At 41.2% G+C, this 19842-nt stretch overlaps 2 protein-coding genes and 1 non-coding gene across 3 annotated transcripts; 2 read left to right on the plus strand and 1 right to left on the minus strand.

Annotated features, from left to right (window-relative positions):
- Positions 1-4797: 4797 nt before the first annotated feature.
- trnal-cag (transfer RNA leucine (anticodon CAG)) lies at positions 4798-4880 on the plus strand. Its single transcript has one exon. It is a non-coding gene; the product is annotated as a tRNA-Leu (tRNA).
- Positions 4881-6616: 1736 nt separating this feature from the next.
- pllp (plasmolipin) lies at positions 6617-15043 on the plus strand. The gene is made up of 4 exons (XM_071547433.1): positions 6617-7051; positions 11285-11458; positions 12383-12499; positions 13859-15043. The coding sequence occupies exons 1-4, from the start codon at positions 6887-6889 to the stop codon at positions 13964-13966; spliced, it is 564 nt and encodes a 187-aa protein (XP_071403534.1). The 5' UTR covers positions 6617-6886; the 3' UTR covers positions 13967-15043.
- A 1312-nt stretch (positions 15044-16355) lies between these two features.
- On the minus strand, positions 16356-19268 carry arl2bp (ADP-ribosylation factor-like 2 binding protein). The gene is made up of 7 exons (XM_071547420.1): positions 19195-19268; positions 18785-18878; positions 18451-18512; positions 17998-18104; positions 17783-17868; positions 17429-17525; positions 16356-17065 (listed from the first exon to the last, which is right to left on the minus strand). The coding sequence occupies exons 1-7, from the start codon at positions 19211-19213 to the stop codon at positions 16967-16969; spliced, it is 564 nt and encodes a 187-aa protein (XP_071403521.1). The 5' UTR covers positions 19214-19268; the 3' UTR covers positions 16356-16966.
- Between the last annotated feature and the right edge of the window lie 574 nt (positions 19269-19842).

Below are 19842 nucleotides of genomic sequence, written 5' to 3' on the forward strand. Positions count from 1 at the left end.
TGCCTGGAAAACAAGTTTTCTACCAGTGTGATGCTGAGTTGTGGAATGCCGGGATAGTCATGTTTCGGGAAAACGGGGTGTCTGTCTGACCTCAGCCTCCTGGCGACCCCCCCCCCCCCCCCCCTCCTGCTGCTCACACCACACTGTTAATACAGTGACGCACTGCGGGGCAGGGGCTGAGAGCAGCAGCCACTTCACTACACTTTCACAGAGTAAAGACATTCAATTCTGTCTTTTTGCATGGCTCCTTGAGACACACACACACACACACGCCTTAAGTATATACATCAATTTAAGCAATAACATACAAGAGGGATACAAGCGGGAGTATGATTTTTACAGTAGCATCAACCATTAAGCAATGATACATTCCCTGTTCCATGTCAATATATACTATTAGCCTATGTAACAAAAACATATTTAAAAAAAATACTGACATCATTTTCTATATTTTGAAACACTTATTTTGTCATTGTTTTAAATATCAATATCATCCTTTTTTTCTTTTTGGAAAAAGGTGTATTTTTAATGGTTATTTTTAATGGTGTACCAGTAGGCTTACATAAAAATTTCAACCAATAATGTAATTGCAGATTTTTTATATTGTGGATACTTTTGAATGATGCCTCCCCACATTATGCCCAGCCCCCACATCCTGTTTCAACTGGTAGCTCTCAAAGCGCTCAAAATGCTACTTCATTATGACTGTGATAACACAAGATTTGTTCCCTTGGACGACACTTGTGTGACCTTTGACCCAGCAACAAAAAAGAAGCCACACCATGGAATTATTTTGTAAAAAAAAAAAACACCTAAACACCTAACATAATCTATTAGAGGACTGTCACACATTTCATTTGTAAAGTGTGTCACCACCTCTCATCATGTCACCACCATCATCATTAGCTCTTTTCTGATATGTCGTCAGCTGTTGCCCTTCCAGTGGTTTCTCTGCACTTACAGACAACTTGTTGCTGCTGTCACATGAAGTCCTTGTTATTCCATTTTTTTTCCATTTTTATTTTTTAATTATAATCAAAGTGTACATGGTGTTTGGAGTTCTGAATAAGTTTTGTGACCCATATCAAACTCTTAAATCCTAAAATGTCAAAAAGGCAGTGGGAAAATTCATCATTTTTTAATCAATTTCTGAAAAGCTGGCTATTTGGAGGTATAACATTTTGTTATTGGAGAGCAGTGATATGTGATCTATATGTTGGACTCTAGGTTTTACATGTTTAGATTTGCAGCTCAAGTGGTCAAGGCAACATCAAGCAAAATCATGTACAGCTTGGGATTGCTCAGTTTTTTTCTATACTGGTCCGTGGTTTATGCCCCTCATTTTAGCGTGAAGTTCAAATAGTACAGGTCAGCAGTGGGGGGATTTATTGTAAAAGTATAATGCGGTAAGGAACATGCCAACTGTGTTGGGATGTAACTTAAACATTTTGTATTTTGGTTTCCATTTCCAGCAACAAACAGGAAAAGACAAGCAGCAAACAAAACTTGTTATCTAAATTGACGAGACAGCAGGATAAGAAAGTATTTCAGATCCAATGTCACCTTTCAGTATGGAGGACTTTGTGTGTGTGTGTGTGTGTGTGGGGGGGTGTGTGTGAAAGTGTGTGTGTGTGTGTGTGTGTGTGTGTGTGTGTGTAGTCGGCCTCTACAATGGTCTACTGAGCATGTACAGTATATACAAAAGGTTTTATGGTCTGAGATATAATATCAATAATCCTAGCACAGAGGTGAGAGCCAGGGGAAACTGTAACTCTTCCTCAGACCACAGCATGCCGGGAATAGACCAATAAATATATATTTTTTTATCTTCTGCCTGTAAGCGTGAGAAGGAATTTCATCCCACCTACTGAAATGAATATAAATTTCAGGTTATAAAAATGAAGAGAGCAAAAAGATGTCCGTGTTGAATATTTTTACTCCAGAAACAGTTTAAGGAATATTCACAATGAGCACTTTTTGTAAATAAATACATACAGTCTTTTGCATCAGTTAGCCTCTTTTGGATTTTTTCTTTTGTTTTCATTTTTGCGAATTTCTGTTGCTTCACCAAGGTTATAAAAATGTATATGACTCCAGAATACCAACCATTCAGTTCAAATATAAAGCAGGAACCAAACCCACAAAATTTTGAGTTTTTAATGGGAATATTAACATATTTACATTAATCTAATATTGACCTAGAATATTAATTAGGATATGAATAGGATACTAAAAATGATGTGACCATGCTGCCATGCTAGCATTACTTATGTCAGCATGCATTTTGAGCTGACCTAAGTGCTGTTAGAATCCTCTACCCACAATGCTTGTTCAGTGTCAATAGTGGGGTTTTGCTAGGTGTGAAAAGGGCGTGAGTGCAGTTACGCCCTTTTGACATCAAGCAGTTTTTGTTTAATTAAAACTTATGGGTCATGATTTCAGTTGTGTCCTTTTGGCACTGAAAAGATCTCACTGAGACCTTTCAATTGATATACATATTCAACCAAAATCGCACTTACGCCCTTTTGGCTCCAAGCCCTTGATTTGGACATTGTGGTTAATTTAAGGTTGCTTTGAGGTCTAGAGATACTACCTGAGAACCATCAGTGCTAATATGAAGTATGTAAATACAACCAGTGGGTAAAAAACATGGGATCAACTTGGTATTCCCTGTTACAAGGTAGGCATTTTTGTGTACTTTTTTGGGTTATACTAGAAGAGATTAGAATTGAGTATTTCTCAGAAAAATTAACGGTTTGATATTTCCGCCAATAATAAGGCCTTATATAAAAGGCTGCTGATTCACAATAGAACCATATTTTGACATTCTGGTTGCTTTGGAGTGTAGGGACACTACCTGTAGACCATCAGTGCAAATATGATGTAAATACAACCAGTAGGTAGCAAATGACATGGGATTAACTAATTTAAGTAAAAAGAAAAATTATGACCGTCCATTTCATGAAGGGGACATGTCAAAGTTATGAAAAAACAAGGTCATGTTTTGTTCTGCCCCGGGTAGGGGTAGAACAAAAACTAAGGCCCTTTTTGAGGGTTTGTTCATGCACTAATAGGTTTCTCCTCCATATTGTACTTAGTGTAGATCCCATCCGGTGTACATTACAATGTAGCAACCAACCAAATAGCTGTTTCCCACTGTCATCTGTTGAGACATTTAGACAACAGTAATAGACACATAGACAAGCAAAACACATGCACAGAGAGTATTGCTTATTCATCTCAGTGGCTGATCTTGAAATCTATAATTACTTGCTTTTGCTTCAGTGAATCACTAATCACCTACAGTATGTGAGACAGGGCAAACACACCTCAGATCCACTCTCCCTCTACTCTTTTCTCTCTCCATACAAATGACTCTCATCTCCAAACACCCATCAGTTAAACCCCAAAAGTTTGCAGATGATAACACCCTGAGAGCCCTAATCTCTAAGAGTAACTTAATCTGCTGAAGAGATGGCACAACCACATTGACCTGGAACTGAACTCCCTCAAACCCAATGCAATGATATGGGAAGCAGCCACCGCCACTCCCTCCCCTTGACATCAATGGCTCAAAAATCATCAGAGTTGAGTCATTCAAATTCCTGCAAATGATCATTTCCCAAGACAACAATGGGGAGGAGAACGTTAACATGTGACCCAGAAGGCTCAGCAGCAGGTTCACGTCCTCCAACAACAAGTTCAACCTCTGTAGGGCAGCGCTGGTTCAGTTCCACAGAGCCATAACAGAATCAAGCATAACCTTCTGCATGACTGTCTGCGTCTCTGCTGCATGAGTCCGATCCGAGGCCAAACTGCAGGTCATCAGCAGCGGTCAGAGAAAGTCAGTGACTCTCCCTGATTCTTCATCGAGGTCCTGCATGACTCCATAGCAATAAAACATGAAGATCTGCTGCTGATCTCACCCAACGTGGTCACCAGTAGTTCCAAATTACAAATTCCATCAGTCAAATAGTATCAGTCAATCATGAGCAAATCATGACATCACCAGACCAGTTTCCTCCCCTGTGCTGTGATAGTCTCTAGCTGTCCACCATCCTGACAAAACCTCAGTACATACAGAGACAGACCTCACACATCAGTCATGTCTTTACATTTTCCTGCTCATGTCTTCCCAGTGCTTGGCACATCTCTGCATCTCTTGCTCTTCTCAAATTACATATCTGTGTTAATGCAATTTGTGGATATTGTAATGTCAGATGTATTGTGCATTATGTTGGATAGGGTACATTGTGACATTCGCTCTGAACTGCTTGGATGCTTTTATTTTGCTCTGTGTTATTAACGGTTCAGTATACTTTTGGGTTTTAAGTTTAGTTTAAGATTATTGGATTACATGTTAAGTAGGCTACATTAGGGATTTGGAATGGAAATCTGCCTTTATTGTTTCCACACATGCTGAAACTATCACAAATTTCACAGAAATTCGTAATTTAGCCACAAGAATAGCCAAAATAACCAGGATGGATGTTTGTAATGTGTAAGTAATATTTTGAGTAGGTGCCAGTTTTGAACCCATTCATGTTTTTGGTTTTGACCATAGACTGTAGGTTTTGGTTTTGACCCGTCACTGTAGTCTGGATTTCCGAGCTACACCAGCAGAGGGCGCAAGAGAGCTGTGTTTGAAAACCGGGCCACTGCTGCGGTTCTGCTCAGACACAAATAACTGTTTTTTCAGTAAATACAAAGTCACTGATCTTCAACAAACTGTAGGGACACAACTGAATCTTCGGTGGTTTATGAATAAAATGTAATGTTCTCTTTTGTTGTTTTCACGTCAGGATGGCCGAGCGGTCTAAGGCGCTGCGTTCAGGTCGCAGTCTCCTCTGGAGGCGTGGGTTCGAATCCCACTTCTGACAGAAACTTTTCACACTTCTTTTGATAAGAGGCACTAGAAATTCACTGCGACCGTCCTAACAGATAGAAATACATCCTATGATAGCAGGCACACGTCTGCCCGTGTCAAAGCGCTACTGGCTTGTGCACATTTATTTCAACAACGCGACAGTTGACACCCCCTCCCACACACACGCACGCACATGCCTATCTTACATGCCTATCTTGTAAACCTGTATGGTTTGAGTTTATTTCCCCCCCTAAATAAACAAACAAACCAGTAATCAGTAATACATACATAGAGATAAACAGACATACATTAAAACATACATAAAATAATAAAAACCATGTACTACGTGTCCACCCAATGCATGCTGGGATAGGCTCCAGCCCTCCCTTGACCCTGAATAGGAATAAGTGGGAATGGAAAATTGCCAGTGAGATAAGAAAGCAAATATGACAAACATGATGAGGATGAAAGACGGGACTAGGTCAGTGCTGCCAGGTGAAGTCACTGCGTGTGCCAGGTACCTGAAAGAGAAGAAAGACATAAAAATGAGATCAAAATAAGGAGGGCCCGAGGATCTCAGGTTGCACTCCTTCTCATAGGGAACAAGTGAAACATGTCGTCCCCCACAAGTGATGCAGGCGGCCTTGGGCCAGTCAGTAACAAGATGCATCATCCCTTCAGGTTTTATCTAAATCAGACTGGTGGTGGAGCAGGAACTTCTGAAGTTTGACATTTTGGCCTTTACGTGCCTCATCCTCTCCAGCTCACAGTTTCAGCCTGATTGACTTGAATATCAGATGTTTCGGTCTTTTATTTCATCAGAGCCTCTACTCTAGACTATCTACGGAGGAGGATTAGGGCAACATGAGAGAGAGAGAGAAAGAGACAGAGAATTCTGACTTTAAACTCAGAATTCTGACTTTAACCCAGAATTCCAAGAATAATCTCAGAAGTCAAATAAATTGTTCACATGTGGCCCTAATTCTGTTCCGTAATTATCCGCTGCCCCAGAAGAAAGAGTTTTTTCCAGATTATTTTCCTCTGGTTAGCCTTGTTACACACCTTGGCACCTTCCATTTTTTGGCTAACTGTTTGCTCACTTCATGTGCCCTTAAGAGAGGCACAGGAGGAACCCTCTGGTCTGTCCTGTCAGCGTTAAACACTGTAACTATGCCAATGGAGAAAGCTCCCTCCCTTCCTCATGTTAATGTGTCACGTAATGTGAGTGGCTCCCATAGTCTCTCTCTCTCTCCCTTCATTTTGTCTCTTACCTCTTACCTCTTTTAATTGTTAACTCTCCTAGATCATTTGTCCTCCTCTTTTTCCCCTTCCATTCATCCTTCTCTGTCTCTCTGCCTCCCTCCCTCCTCCCAGTTTTCAAACAGGTGTTAATTCATGTTGATGTGTCACTCAGGTGAGAGGCGGGTTGGGCCTCTGGGAGCCATATGGGAGGTGCCTGGGAGAAATAGAGATGGTAGGAGAGAGAGAGAGAGAGAGAGAGAAATAGATAGAGAGAGCATGACAAACACTCTGCGGGAGATAGAGTGAGGGAGAGAGAGAGAGAGACACACATCCTACCACCATTAGGCACCTGTTAGTTCAGGTGAAGATTATCTGGACCTGGAGCTCTCCTCTCTGGAGCGAGGACAGACTACTGCTGGACTGTTTTTCTAACCGTTGACAGTTTGTACTTGTGTGTAATATTGCTGAGACACATTTTTTATCAGCTTCTTAGGAAATAATTGTGTTTTGGACATTACTGAAGTTCTTGAAACATTCAGTCTGGCAGACGGACCAAGTCAATGTTCACTGAATACCTCACCTTAAGTAATACCTCAGGTACATAAGCTACTTGATAACTGACTGCTGCAAAGAGGGAACAGAGCCAGCGGCCTGAGTTTCTGCGAGGAGTGAAAGACAACCAAACTCTCTTTGAGGAGGCGAACTTGTGCAAAACCTCCACAAGGGGTTTGTTGTTGCTGTAGTCGGTGCAGCCGGTTCCAGGACAGCTGTGCGATCATGGCAGACTTCCCGTCCAAGGTGACCACGGAGACGAGCTCGCCCCAGGCCCAGGCCTCTCAGCAGGGGGGCAACAGCCTCCGAGGGCTGGCCGCTAACGCCACCGCCGGGATGGACATGTCCTTTATCAAGAGCGTCCCCGCCGTGCTCATGATCATCGAATCAGTGAGTGGCTGTGTTTGGAGGAAAAGAGTGCCAATATATTCAGCACAGTTCTGTTCTTTTGTGCTCTGTTCTCTTCTGTACAGTACAGTTCTGTTATGTTCTGTTCTTTTGTGATCTGTTCTATTCTGTTCAGTGCAGTTCTATTCTCTTGTGCTCTGCTCTGTTCTTTTCTATTTAGTACAGTTCTGTTCAGTTCTGTGTGATCTAATGCATTTTGACTCAATTCAAACTCTACTTGATTCCAAGAGAGAGAAGCTGTGACTTTTGAATTAGAGAGTGCTGACATATAGGCAGATGTGGCAAAATAAAGGCTTTACTTATTAAATGTTCTTCTTTTCTATTCTATTCTGCTCTATTTCCAGCAGGCAAATGGGAACAATGGGTTTCTAGCAGACTGACAACTAGTAGATAGTAGTGATTTTCTATTATTTTCTGTGCAATTCATGCTGATTCAGTTTGAATCGATTTGGTTCTAATCGCCCCAATATGGGACTCAAAAAAGTTTGTCTTCTTTTTACTTCCCACACTATAGCAGCACTAGTCTGATAGGCTAAAAAAGTTGAAGAACCCCAGTGTGGAGAGGAGTTATACCTAATTACTGAGGATGTGTTGAAGATAAACTACACTAGTGATAAACTGCAATTTTCCAATAAAGCTGCATGTGTGCCCTTTATCTGGTGCCACAGGGATTTGAATGCATGTAAACAAGCTTCAGTTGCTGCATTGTAAATGTCACTGGCTATCAGCAACAAAATGGATTATCATTGGTCAAGGCCTTTCCTATTTTGCTGTGCTGTGTGTGTGCTTTATTGTAATACCCCTTCTTGCTTTTTTCAGATGTCAGGTCAGTTCAGGGGCTGGCATAGTTGAGAACTTTCTAGTTAAAAGTTTATTTTATTACATTCATGAGGATTTCTATTTATGTACATAAGACCTGTCTATAAATGAGGCACCAGTAGAGGTGTGTCATGTTTGCTCTCCCTGTTCCTCAGCAGAACGTGTTTTGAGACTGAGGCGGGGACAGGCAGAATCAAGATAGCAGTACTGAGCCTCAGCTTCGATCTCATTAACCCTTCCAGTCAGGTTGTATTTGCGCGAGACTCTGTCCCGTTGCAGATGAGAGCATGTGACTGGCCAGCTAACTGACAGGTAGATCTTTGTCCCCTGGAGGCCCTCGACTCCTGCTGTCACACCCTTCTCAGGCATCCCATTAATTACAACCACTCAGCCTCCATGCACAAAGGCTTTTACAGTGAGACTACTGACCACGTTAAAGTTAATGTTCATACTGTATAGTATCTGACAGTTGAGCATTTCTCACTTCCCCATGCTTTATGAGTCACAAGCTTTGTTGGCTCTTGATGGTCTAGTCTAGGTCTACAGACACAACTGTGGCCAGCACTGATTTGGAATAAGGCTTGGTTTGTAGATACCCTGCACACCTGTGTCTGATGAGCCCCTTAAAAAGGCAGCAACCTCCCCCCTATAAATATATATAGTTACTCTGTGGTCAACTGTCCCTCACTGATAAAGTTGAGTAGCTGTAGTAGTGTGAGCAAAGAGTTGTGTCCAATTAAATACAGACATTAGAGAACAATAATTGACTTTGTGATCTTTTAAGATGCATGATGCGTTGATCAAGTGTCTGGAATGTCACAGGTTCGCTCTATCTTGATAACATGTGTTTAGGCACTACTTACAGATAGTTAGTTTTAAACAAAGATAAGGTTTAGTGTTGCACTAAAGCCATTAGAATTATTTGAGTTGGACCTGACTCAACTGTAGCATGAGTAAATATCAGGAGGGGCTATAGCCTTGATTTGGGAGGATTTGAATCACCGAACTAGTGAGGACAATCTCAGAGGGGAAAGTGAAGGAGCAACACTCTCCTCTCCCTCAGTTGCTACCATCAATGTGCCCTTGGTGTGAATGTGTGTACCTGTATGAATATAAAGCAGGGTGTTGCTGGAAAACATCTGTGCTCAGCAAACCTTCCTTGGATAAAATAAAAGTTAATAAAAGATACATTGTTTCCCCTGTGATTCTCATAGCAGTGGTAGATGTGGTTTGATGTCCATATATATTTCAGTACCAGCATTGGTTACTGTGATAGGTGAAGTGCTAAAAGTGTTCTTGATCGGCGACTTTGCATTGTATTGTCAAATTGAATTCCAAGCAAAGTCATATTCTAGGTTAGTTAATACAGGAGAAGCACTGGTGAAATATATACTGAGTGTGTGAGAGGATGCTCCACCTGTTTGACTGTTCATAGAATACCGACTTTAAGCTAGCCTGGGGCGGGTTTCGATGAGAGTAGTCTGTTTGCTTGCTTTGTTTTCAACTTTCACTCATTTCCTTTCAACTTTCACTCATTAATTAGTAAAGGCTGTGAAATTTAAATTACAGCTCCTTCAGTCATTTCCATAATGACGCTGTAATTGTATAGTAACAAAATATAATAGCAAATAATGAGTTGGGAAAGCTGGACAGCAGGCACCGGCTTTCTCTCTATATTAAACAATGCATTGGTATCATGATGTAACCAAATCCAACAATCTAACCAGTACATTGTGTTACATTGGTGTTAAGTGTTCCACAGGACAACTTTATTTAGGTAAAAACATGACATTTTCTTCTTATGACCTTCCTGCTTCTGTTCAGGAAAGAGACTTTTCCTGGATTTCCCTTCCATGATTCTTCTAATAGAGCAGCGATGTATGGATAGTTAGTAGCCTGTGTGTGTGTGTATGTGTGTGTGTGTCTGTCTTCATACCTGTATCTGAGAGAGAGGTGAGGGAACAGTGGGAAATTTCCCAGAAGGATTATTGATATGAAAATCATTTGTCCTGATCCCTAAATGCCAGCTTACGCAACATCAAGAATTTGACTGAGCCTCTGTTTAGTAGTATCAAAGACTCTCTCTCTCTCTCTCTCTCTCTCTGTGTGTGTGTGTGTGTGTGTGTCACTGCATGGTGACATCAGATTCCATTATCCCTACGCATACTCGGGCAACAAAAACACAGAAAGGGGAGTGGCAGACACTTTTAGAGAATTATTATTTGAAGTATTCAAACCAAACTATACCTACTTTCTACTCGACCGCATTCACCTAATCTGCAGTTAGTATTGCATTTGAAGAAGAGGAGAATAGTATGCAGAAGAGTTGTATTAGGCTTTCCTGCCTCTCTATGTGATTACCAACCCTTTCAACTTAACCTAAAGTGCTTAATGCACTTTAGATGGGAGATAAATAGAAGAGGCCCAATAAAGTGATGGGATATTTGTACAGAGCGTAACTCTAGCCAATCTCCTGTTTCACGACATCCAGTCCCTCATCCAATATTAATAAATAATATGCACCCAGCAGACTGTGTGTTATAAAATGCATCCAGAAACAGCTTGAAAATATTGGAGCTGCTTAAGGTGTGCTTGAAGTTGCCTCAAAAATGGGGAAAGTGAAAATATAAAGTGCTCCGCATCAAACATATTTGACATCTGTTTGGTCCTTAATAAACCTTCATTAAATCTCCCTTAACAAGATGATCTCACTATTGATTCCCTACTGTTCTCTCACGTATCAAACTGGAGTCCAGGCCATAATGTGTCTCTGTTTCGTGATGCTTAACATAGAAAAGCTTGGGAGCCACTATCCAGAGAGCTTGATGAAGAGAAGGGGCATGAGTCAATACATGGCTGTAGATGATAGTAACAGTTAATAGTTCACTTTGTTACTCTGTAAAACTGGGTTATAATCGCAGTGTCCCTCTTGTGCAGAATGGAGTTCTTTGTTTAGATGGGTGCCTTGTAAGGTCAACCTTTGAGCGCCTCCCTGTGTGTGTGTGTGTGTGTGTGCGTGTGTGTCATGTGTGTATAAATTGAAACATAATCTCTGCATACATAATAGACCATCCTATCATATCAAGTGAGAGAGAAAGAGAGAGAGAAGGAGTGAGAGAAATTAAAGAGCCACATCAACATCCTCTTTGTAACAAGAAGCAAGGGTTTATGGGAAATGTAGTCTTCATTTTGAGAAACACCGGCACTAACAATAACACTGGCTGGAGAATAATGCCATTTGACGATCATACAGTAGGCTATATTGATATGTGAAAATGCTACACCCAGCATCTTTAACTCTCTGTCCCACCTCATCCCTCTCTCTCGCTCTCTCTCACTGTCTTCTTCAGTAGGACATACCATAATATAATATATATAACCTCCTTGTCTCTCCAGGTTCTGGGGCTGCTCCACTGGGCGTTGATAGCCAGCACCTACTACACAGCGGTGCCGGCGTACGGCTGGGTGATGTTTGTGGCCGTAACAATGTGGATCCTCACCACCATCCTCTTCTTCATGATCCTCTTCGGTGTCCAGAGGAAACTCCCCTCCGTCCCCTGGACCCTGACGGTGAATATATGTGTGTGTGTGTGTGTGTGTGTGTGTGTGTGTGTGTGTGTGTGTGTGTGTGTGTGTTTGACTTTACTTCCAGTGTCTCCACATCGAAAACAGTGAGGGCTTTTTGGATGGACTGAAATAATAAATAGTAAATTATTATTATTTTTCTCCTGTATGTCTCAATCAGTGATATCTCATTTTTATGTTACTTAGCTAAAATTGCTGTTTTTCCTGTAGAGAGATCTATTTTATTATAGGTTTCAAACCGTTATTTGACCTCTAGCCTTTGGGCCAACATGTATCAAATGTGCATCAAATGTGCTTTTATTTTGCTTGCTTTAAGGTTTTCAAGTTATTTTATTGCCTTTTATTGCCTTCTGTCACTCTGCACAGTTGATGTTACAGTTGTATCCCAGCAGGCACAATCTGATGGGACACGGTCTCTGTCCTGTCTGCTAGGGAAAGTTATAAGGCAAAGTATATATGAACAAAAGAGAGCAAAGAGACCAAGAGTAAAGACATGCAAGGAGAGGAGGAAAGGAAACCTGACGAGCGATTAAGAGAAAGAGGCAAGGACATAGGGGAAACTAGGAAAGTAGAATTAGGTAAGGGAATAAGGAAACATCCGAAGATAAGGAGGCAAGGGTACAAGGAGACAGAGAGAGGGACTGAGGCAAGGAGATGAGGAGGCAGATTAAGAGAAAGGTGGCGAGGGAAGAAGGAAACAGAAAGAGAGGGAATAAAGCAAAGGGACAGAAGAAGGACATGAGGAATGCGACGAGGGAACAAGGGGATAGAAGAAGGCGATGAGGCAAGGAAGCAAAGGGGGAGAGGAGACAAGAGGGAGTGGCAGGAAGGGAAAAGAGGCAGAGACAAAGGAAGCTCTGCTATGCTTGTGTTGCTGATGTACTGAAGTCGTCTCCTCCTGTCTGCTAGCTGATGTTGTACAACGCCAGCGCCACCGTTCTCTATCTGACCGCCTTCCTGGCCAACGCAGCATCTGTCCACCCGTACCGCTTCAGCATCTTCTACGGACATATGGCAGCCGCCGCTGTAAGACCGTAACACCTGACACCTCACACACACACACACACACACACACACACACACACACACACACAGCTCTGAGTTAAGAATGTGTCAGGGAGAAAGCAGGATATTCTTCACAACCGTTGTGGTCACACACACAAGAAATCAGTAAGATGTGCATGCTGCTCTCTGTATTTGCCCGCCACTATTGTCTTATTTTGTCAAATACTGAATGTTAGTCTTTGGCTGATAAGCCTGACCAGCAGGCAAATCCCTGTGAAGAGAACCAATACTTGAGTCAACAGCTTTGCATCAGGCCCTCAGCTGGTTTCTGTCACTTTCTAAGGCCGCTACATGTTCCAGTTTCTACAGTGTCTTCCATCCATCCATCCATACATCTATCCATCCAGTCCATCCATCCCTTCCTACCCTATCCCTCCATCCCCCCCTCCCTCCCTCCAATCAATCATTCTCCTTCTAATCTAAAGTTTCTACACTGTGTACATTTTCTTCTGTGTCCTCCCTCCCTCCACTATGACACACTGTGTTTGGCTAGGTGTGTTCCTGATAGGCTGTTTACTTATCAGGCTGTGGCACGCACACATACCTGGAACATGAAGAATAGATGACAGAGAGGGGGAGAGAGAGAGAGAGAGAGGAGGGCAGGGCTTTCTTACCAGTCACATGTCATGTATTATTATTATTATAGTTTTAAAGTCCAGTTACCTTTGCTGCACGTCTTCCCCTCTCCCTCCCCTCTGCTGCTTCATCAAGCGGATGTTCAATAGAAATGGTCCTTTGAGAGAGGGAGAGAGAGAGAGAGAGAGAGAGAGAGAGAGAGAGAGAGAGAGAGAGACACACACACACACACACACACACACACATGCACACACACACAAAGTGTGGCTGTGTCAAGAAATAGAGTCTAGATATGGTCTTTTATGGTCTGGTCCACTGGCCAGAGTCCATGTTAGTTTACAGGTAGCACATGACCAGATTTCACACTCACACTCACACTCACACTCACACTCACACTCACACACACACACACACACTCACTCGCCCTATCACAAAGCCCTATCAGCTGCTTTTTACTGCCTTTAAAAACAGTACAGGCAAGACTTTAACTAATGGAGGTGCGTTAGTCAACATCATCAGCATCTATCAGAGATATGAACATATTAGTGGATTAGTGGCAGTCAAATCCCAAGCACCTGAAATCTTGATGGATGCAAATACATCTTCGGTTTGCTGTTGTTTTGTTTGGCTTTAGAAGACCTGAGACCTTTGCTCTGCTTTTTGAGGACCCACAGGAGAAATAATGTGCTCTCTCTCTCTCTCTCTCTCCTCTCTCTCCCTCTCTCCCTCTCTGTATATCTGCAGTTCTTCGGGGCGGTGGTGACCATAGCGTACGGGGCCAGTGCGTACTTCTCCTATTTGGACTGGAAGGGTGATGGAGGGAACGCTGCCACCAGCACAGTGCCTACATAGGAGTCAAACCGCTCCCAGGAATCCTGTTTCCCCTCATGACTCAGGCCCCGACCCAATCTGGACTTCAAAGTTTCCATCCAAATACAAAACTGAAACCCCCCCCCCCCCATTTTCACATGTCTCAATTTCAAACAAAGTTAAGTGGGTCATCGATGCCTCTTTCCTCTGTGATGCTGCTTTCTTGGCCAAGCCTCCTTCTGTGAAAAAGATATTCTAACCCCACTGGGACGCCCTGGTTGAATAAAGATGAATAAAAATAACAGTAAGATCAACAATAAACCATTGTACGTCCATGAATAAAGACAACTTAAATGCCTAAAAATGCTTGGTAACACCAGTAGCGTTGCTCATATGCAATGAAAGGCGCATTAAGCACATTATGAATACATTATATTCTTATGGTCAGAGTATTACATAATTTAAACTCTAGGTTGACTACTTTATGAGGTAACTGTGCAGCTATTGAAAATCTCATACTACAGTCATGCCAGACTTAAAATGTATTATGATGTCTGTAATAATGCAGTAAAATGCATGTCATTTTATGTGATTATAATCTACAGAGGGCACATATTATGTTTCTCATACACTTGCACTTCAAGTCAAGTGGCCCAGCTCTGGATTACAATGTTAAAATGTTAAAAGTCTGATTTGAGCTGCTGAGTGAATCACATTGCGGGTGCCCAGGTTCACAGATATGGATTAAACCATGCCATATTCAAAAGGTTTGTAATATTATAAAGGTCTGGATGAGAAATGCCCATCAAAGACAGGATACATGCATGTCTGTGGATCTGACTTATTGTCCATGTTTGGATCACTGGCTTATTATCTATATTCTCTGTCCCAATGTAACATTTTAGATGAGTGGCCATTACACAAGAGCAGGATGAACTAGATGTGAACACAGATTTATACCATCAAATATCTTCAAATAATATCAAATATCAGTCTATAGGCCTTTCAGATGACAGTTTTTACCTGGGTTCACCAGAAAAGTGATAATTGATAATCTCCCAATCTACGTAGGCTAAAATATGAATAACTTGTGCTGTTGTATTGCCTGTGTAGTGTAAAACATTGCAAGTGTAAAACCTTCTGAATAAAAATTGATTATTGAGATAGACCTGAAGTTTCTAGAAAACCAGTAGGTTTTTTTTGCCTTGAATATTCCTGCCCTTGTAGTACTGACACCAGTTTACACAGGCACATGCTGTAAGGTCTAATCATTAACTATTTGTGACACACATCTGATTGTTTTATGGCAGTCTTATGATATTTCATTCCTCCCTAGTTCAACAGTGATGTAATTATCAGATTTGTGCCACAAAGGGTAAAAAAAACAAATCTGATTTTTCTGTTTCAGTGTGAATGCAGCATTTGTGTGAGTGGACTTGTATCAATGAACCAAAGCACAGAAAACAAGAAATTAGCTTACTTCAAACTTGACAGCCTGAGCAAATACTTTATTTAAAACTTGTCTGGGCTCTATGATGCAAAGTGCAGAAATATCGTCTCATCCTTGCATCCAAGCCCATGAAAAGCATCCTTCAGTCATGTTGGGTCTTGTCAGAACTAAATCCTTTTGCCCATTTGGGATCCCAACCCATAGCTGAAGAAACACTTTTCTGTTAGATTGATACTGAAATGCTGTTTGTTTAGTATTCCTTGTTTACAGCCATTTGCTTTGGTGGTTGTTGCTATTTTAGCTAGTCTACTGCTGTACTGATGAGTCATGTGTGTTGTCTAAATCTCTTCTGTGATGCCCAGATAAAGGTGTGGCACTCATAAATTACACATGGCCGTGCGAGAACGTGTGAAGATTGGCTGAGTGTCTATTGATAAAGCATGACTGGTTAGGGTAACCCTAAACCCTAACCCTGACTTAAATGGCATGTGTCCTGCAGAAAGGTTTTCTCTAGTTCCTTCTACTGTACAGTCAGGCCAAAATTGTCCACATCATATACAAACCTTATTTCTGATGCTTAGTCCAAGTCAAACCATTGATAATGAATTGCAAATTGTCAAAAATGCATGGTTGCTGATGCAAAATTGACCAGTTTCTGCAGGACACTGATGACAGGATTCACTAAATGCAGAAACAAAGGCACAACTTAGCAGCTGTGTAAAAAATGTGTTTTTCTTTACTGATTTATATGAATCTCTGCTCGACTCCTGTTGTATGTGCCTTATGAAATAATATTCTTTTGTACCAAGAATGTGAATATTGGTGGAAATGTGTGGTGGGTGCTGGGGCTCAACCATGCACTCTTTCAAATAAAGCGGCTGGTGATTTTAAGGATAGATTTCAACATCTTTATTTGAAAAACATCTCTATTTACAATCAAATATGACAACAAATATTTACATTACAAAACAGTACCATAAATATACTTCATTAGCAATTACAACAACTGCTATGTTAAGACAAGTAGAAAACACTTTGTCATACTGAAAAACTATACTCTACTTTTAAATTAACTTACACGAATGACACTTACACGCATGCACACACACACGCATATATACAATACATTAAAATCACATTCATAGGCACAAAACTCGACCCACTGAGTTTACAAACTGACCAAATAATTTAAGACTTTTGATGTCATTTCATAAAAGGGACAGAAGTGCTTCTCTTTGCCGATGGTTAGTTAAGACACAAACATTCAAAGCAAAGAGAGCAGATCAGCGTTTTAGGCAGAACAGGTCAAATTAGCTGAGACAAATCACAACCTCAAATGGTTTCACTTGCTTACTGAAACATTCATTGACGTCAATCACAAAAGGAACTAGGCCGAACAAATCAATGCAAATCAAGAACTGATCAAATCAAAAATGAATTAAAGGAATCAATGTAAAAGCAGGACTAGGCCTCTTCCCTCCTCCAAATTCCAGTTTAACAAATGACTTGAAGCAATCATTAACCCAAGTGTGTGTGTGTGTGTGTGTGTGTGTGTGTGTGTGTGTGTGTGTGTGTGTGTGTGTGTGTGTGTGTCACTGCGATCCAGTGGAGCTGACATGTTGGTAGCCAGCAGAGCACAGGGATGTGACCACCAGTCCTTGGCTCAGGTCTAGACCTCTGCCCTCCTTCTCCTACAAACACACAGATTCATGCTCCGATGATAAGAGTGATATTAAACAAAAACACATCTTACCTTAAACCCTTAAACACAGCACAGGGAGACTTAATAATTAAATAATCCTATAAAAAGCAACTCACAACTAGGGAATGTAGCACCAATGGCCAATATTGCAATTCATTCAAAATTGGTTATATGGAGAAAACCCTATTCAATTAATTCAAAAATAACTTCTCTCAACTCTTGGTATGGATTTTCTTGAACATTAAATTCTTACATATATTCTTCTAGAGGAACATTTTCCTGATGTGGAAAGTGAATAGGTTCGATTGGGAAACCAGAGGCAGAAAAGCAAAGAGGCCGGCTGACAACTCACCGCTCTGTAATCCAGAAACATCTCCTTGAAAGCCATGAAGTCAGTGAAAGTCAGCAGCATGTCGAAGATGTCGCTTGGCACCTCCTCTTTGTGCTGCCTGAAGAGGGGAGAGACCGACTGAATATTATATTATGTACATTATATTTTAGAGGTACTAGTGTGCCACCTAGTGGCCTACTGTGGAATAATATTTCTTAAGCAACAGGTGCACCAACAGGAAATATAAGCTGACGGGTTTCTTTCCTTCCCACCACTTTGTGTCCCCAATTCAATTAAAGTGACTGAATTCTGCTAGGATGGATGGAACACAGCCAGCACAAAATGGCTTCAGGTGAGAGCGAAGGGTAGTCTTACATGAGCAGGTCTATGAAGGCGCTCATGTTGAAGTTCGGGATTCTCTCCATCAGCTGCTGTTCCAGGTGTTTCTCCAGCAGGTCGACCTACAGGAGTCACACACAGCCAACATGAACTTTTTGGCTCACCTCCCGAGGGCTACTAAGCTAAAACAAATTTACCTGCCAAGCACAATTTTTAGATCGGGTTATACAGCTAAACAGCGAGCAACTCACATATTCGTTGAAGATGGGTGTGTAGCAGAGCTTGTTCTCCTCAGAGTCATCAAACTCCAGGTAGTGTTTCTCCATGAAGCTCTGCTGAAGCTGCTGGAACTCCTCCTCTACGAGAGGAGAAAACACCAAACTTCCTCACCCATTTACTGGGAAAAAACTGGGCTCGTAATAGGATTTCTGTCTCCTCAAGAGGCTGAGGTCAGTGACTTTTTAAACATCTTGCTGGCATAATGTTTTCTAAATAAGCCCCAATTATCTATGGGTATCAATACATGTTTTACAGTATGAGACAATAGAATTAATGTCACATTGCTCTGAAATTCAGCTTTCACAAATAGTGTGACTTGTAACGCAATACTAATACAAAGAGAAGTCTGACAAAGTATTACCATATTGTATTATAAAATATTACCATATTCTATTATAAAAGCACAGTTTGATCACTAATCCTACCCATGATGATGTCCTCTATGCTGCCAATAACAGCGTCAAAAGCGGCATCTGCGGCTGATGAACTGGAGGGAAAAACAAGAGATAAAGCTCATATCACTTACAGCTAATCAATGAATTAGACTAACAATAGCAATAGGTAATGATATCACTCCTGTACCATAAAGCCACAGTAGCCCTACTGTAAATCCATCTACTGTGGGTCTGCTGGCTGAACACCACACACAGTACTTTAGACTCTGCTTTCTCACTCTTACACACATGCTTTCAGTCTGACAGACAGCCAGGCTGCAGAAATACTCACACACAAACACACGCACACATTTTAAACACATACTTAGAGATGGCAAAGTTCTCCTCGTCCATGTCAACCATCTCGACGATGTTATCTCCACAGCCCAGGACGTCTGGTGACAGAGAGGAGGCGACATCTGAACAGTGATGGTTTGGTAAGAAAACACAGTTAGCAGTTAAACACTTTGTTTAGTTACTTAGTTCAATAAAACAGCCGTATTATCGACTGGCTAACTTCCACGATAAACGTCAACGACTCTGTCACACATACAGTAGCTAGCTAGCACTGGTCGTTATTTAACGCTAGTTGACTGGCTAACGTTAGCTAAGCTAACACGCATTTCGAAATGAGACACTAACAGTTATATCTTACATTTCCCAAACTGGTGGTGGTATTTCCAAACTCACTTTAGCTGCTCTGGAGTCATTTAAAACATAAATATATACACTTACTTCGCTCCTTGATATCCATGATACTTGAATGATTAATTGTGAACGTGGATGGCAAATGTCGAACGTAGTGTTGTTGCCAAGGAAACGGAGAACAAGTGTGCTCCGTTACGTCCCGTCCGACAGAACAAACCCTGCTAGTTAGTTCCTACCAGGAAGGAGCAGGCCAGAGGAAATATAATAATGCATAATGGCAGAGTTGATAGGCTGGGTTGGAAAGGCTTCTTTCTAAATCAAATCAATTGCCGATTACTGTAATGTAACATAATATAACTCAAAACTCAGAAACGACTGAATGTCATATGCTCGGGTTAGTTTGCCTCCAAAAACCACAGAACATGCAAACCTATAGAGCATAACACCATGTAAGAGCATCTCCTCTGGGAATTATTGCTATATTACTATATTACTGTCTGTGATTTGAATAATTAAGCATTAACATCTACAGCTACCACCAACCATTATTTCAAGAGGTGTATGTATCTCAATGTGCATCTCAAAATATACAGGTTATTTTTATCTCCTCACAAATGTAATCCAAGAAGTATTTTTGCAAAATAATTGTAATGTCCATATTTTGCAATTAGATTATTAGATTAGTCTTGAAACATGCCATCTGTGATGAGTAAAGCATAGTAGGTTATAGGTTGA

The sequence above is a fragment of the Centroberyx affinis genome, unplaced genomic scaffold, assembly GCF_046629955.1.
Source record: "Centroberyx affinis isolate AG114_WGS23_722 - 3 ecotype Tasmania unplaced genomic scaffold, CSIRO-AGI_Caff_v1 ptg000270l_1, whole genome shotgun sequence".
Lineage (NCBI taxonomy): Eukaryota > Metazoa > Chordata > Actinopteri > Beryciformes > Berycidae > Centroberyx > Centroberyx affinis.

Bases quoted from the DNA above. Each gene is read 5' to 3' on its own strand.
- arl2bp (XM_071547420.1), bottom strand. The intron at 18,105-18,450 runs GTAGGATTAGTG...CTCCTCTCGTAG, and splicing joins CATAGAGGACATCATCATGG to AGGAGGAGTTCCAGCAGCTT. The intron at 17,526-17,782 runs GTAAGACTACCC...TCCCCTCTTCAG, and splicing joins GCCTTCATAGACCTGCTCAT to GCAGCACAAAGAGGAGGTGC.
- pllp (XM_071547433.1), top strand. From the start codon at position 6,887: ATGGCAGACTTCCCGTCCAAGGTGACCACGGAGACGAGCTCGCCCCAG. The intron at 11,459-12,382 runs GTGAATATATGT...CCTGTCTGCTAG, and splicing joins CCGTCCCCTGGACCCTGACG to CTGATGTTGTACAACGCCAG. The intron at 12,500-13,858 runs GTAAGACCGTAA...GTATATCTGCAG, and splicing joins GACATATGGCAGCCGCCGCT to TTCTTCGGGGCGGTGGTGAC.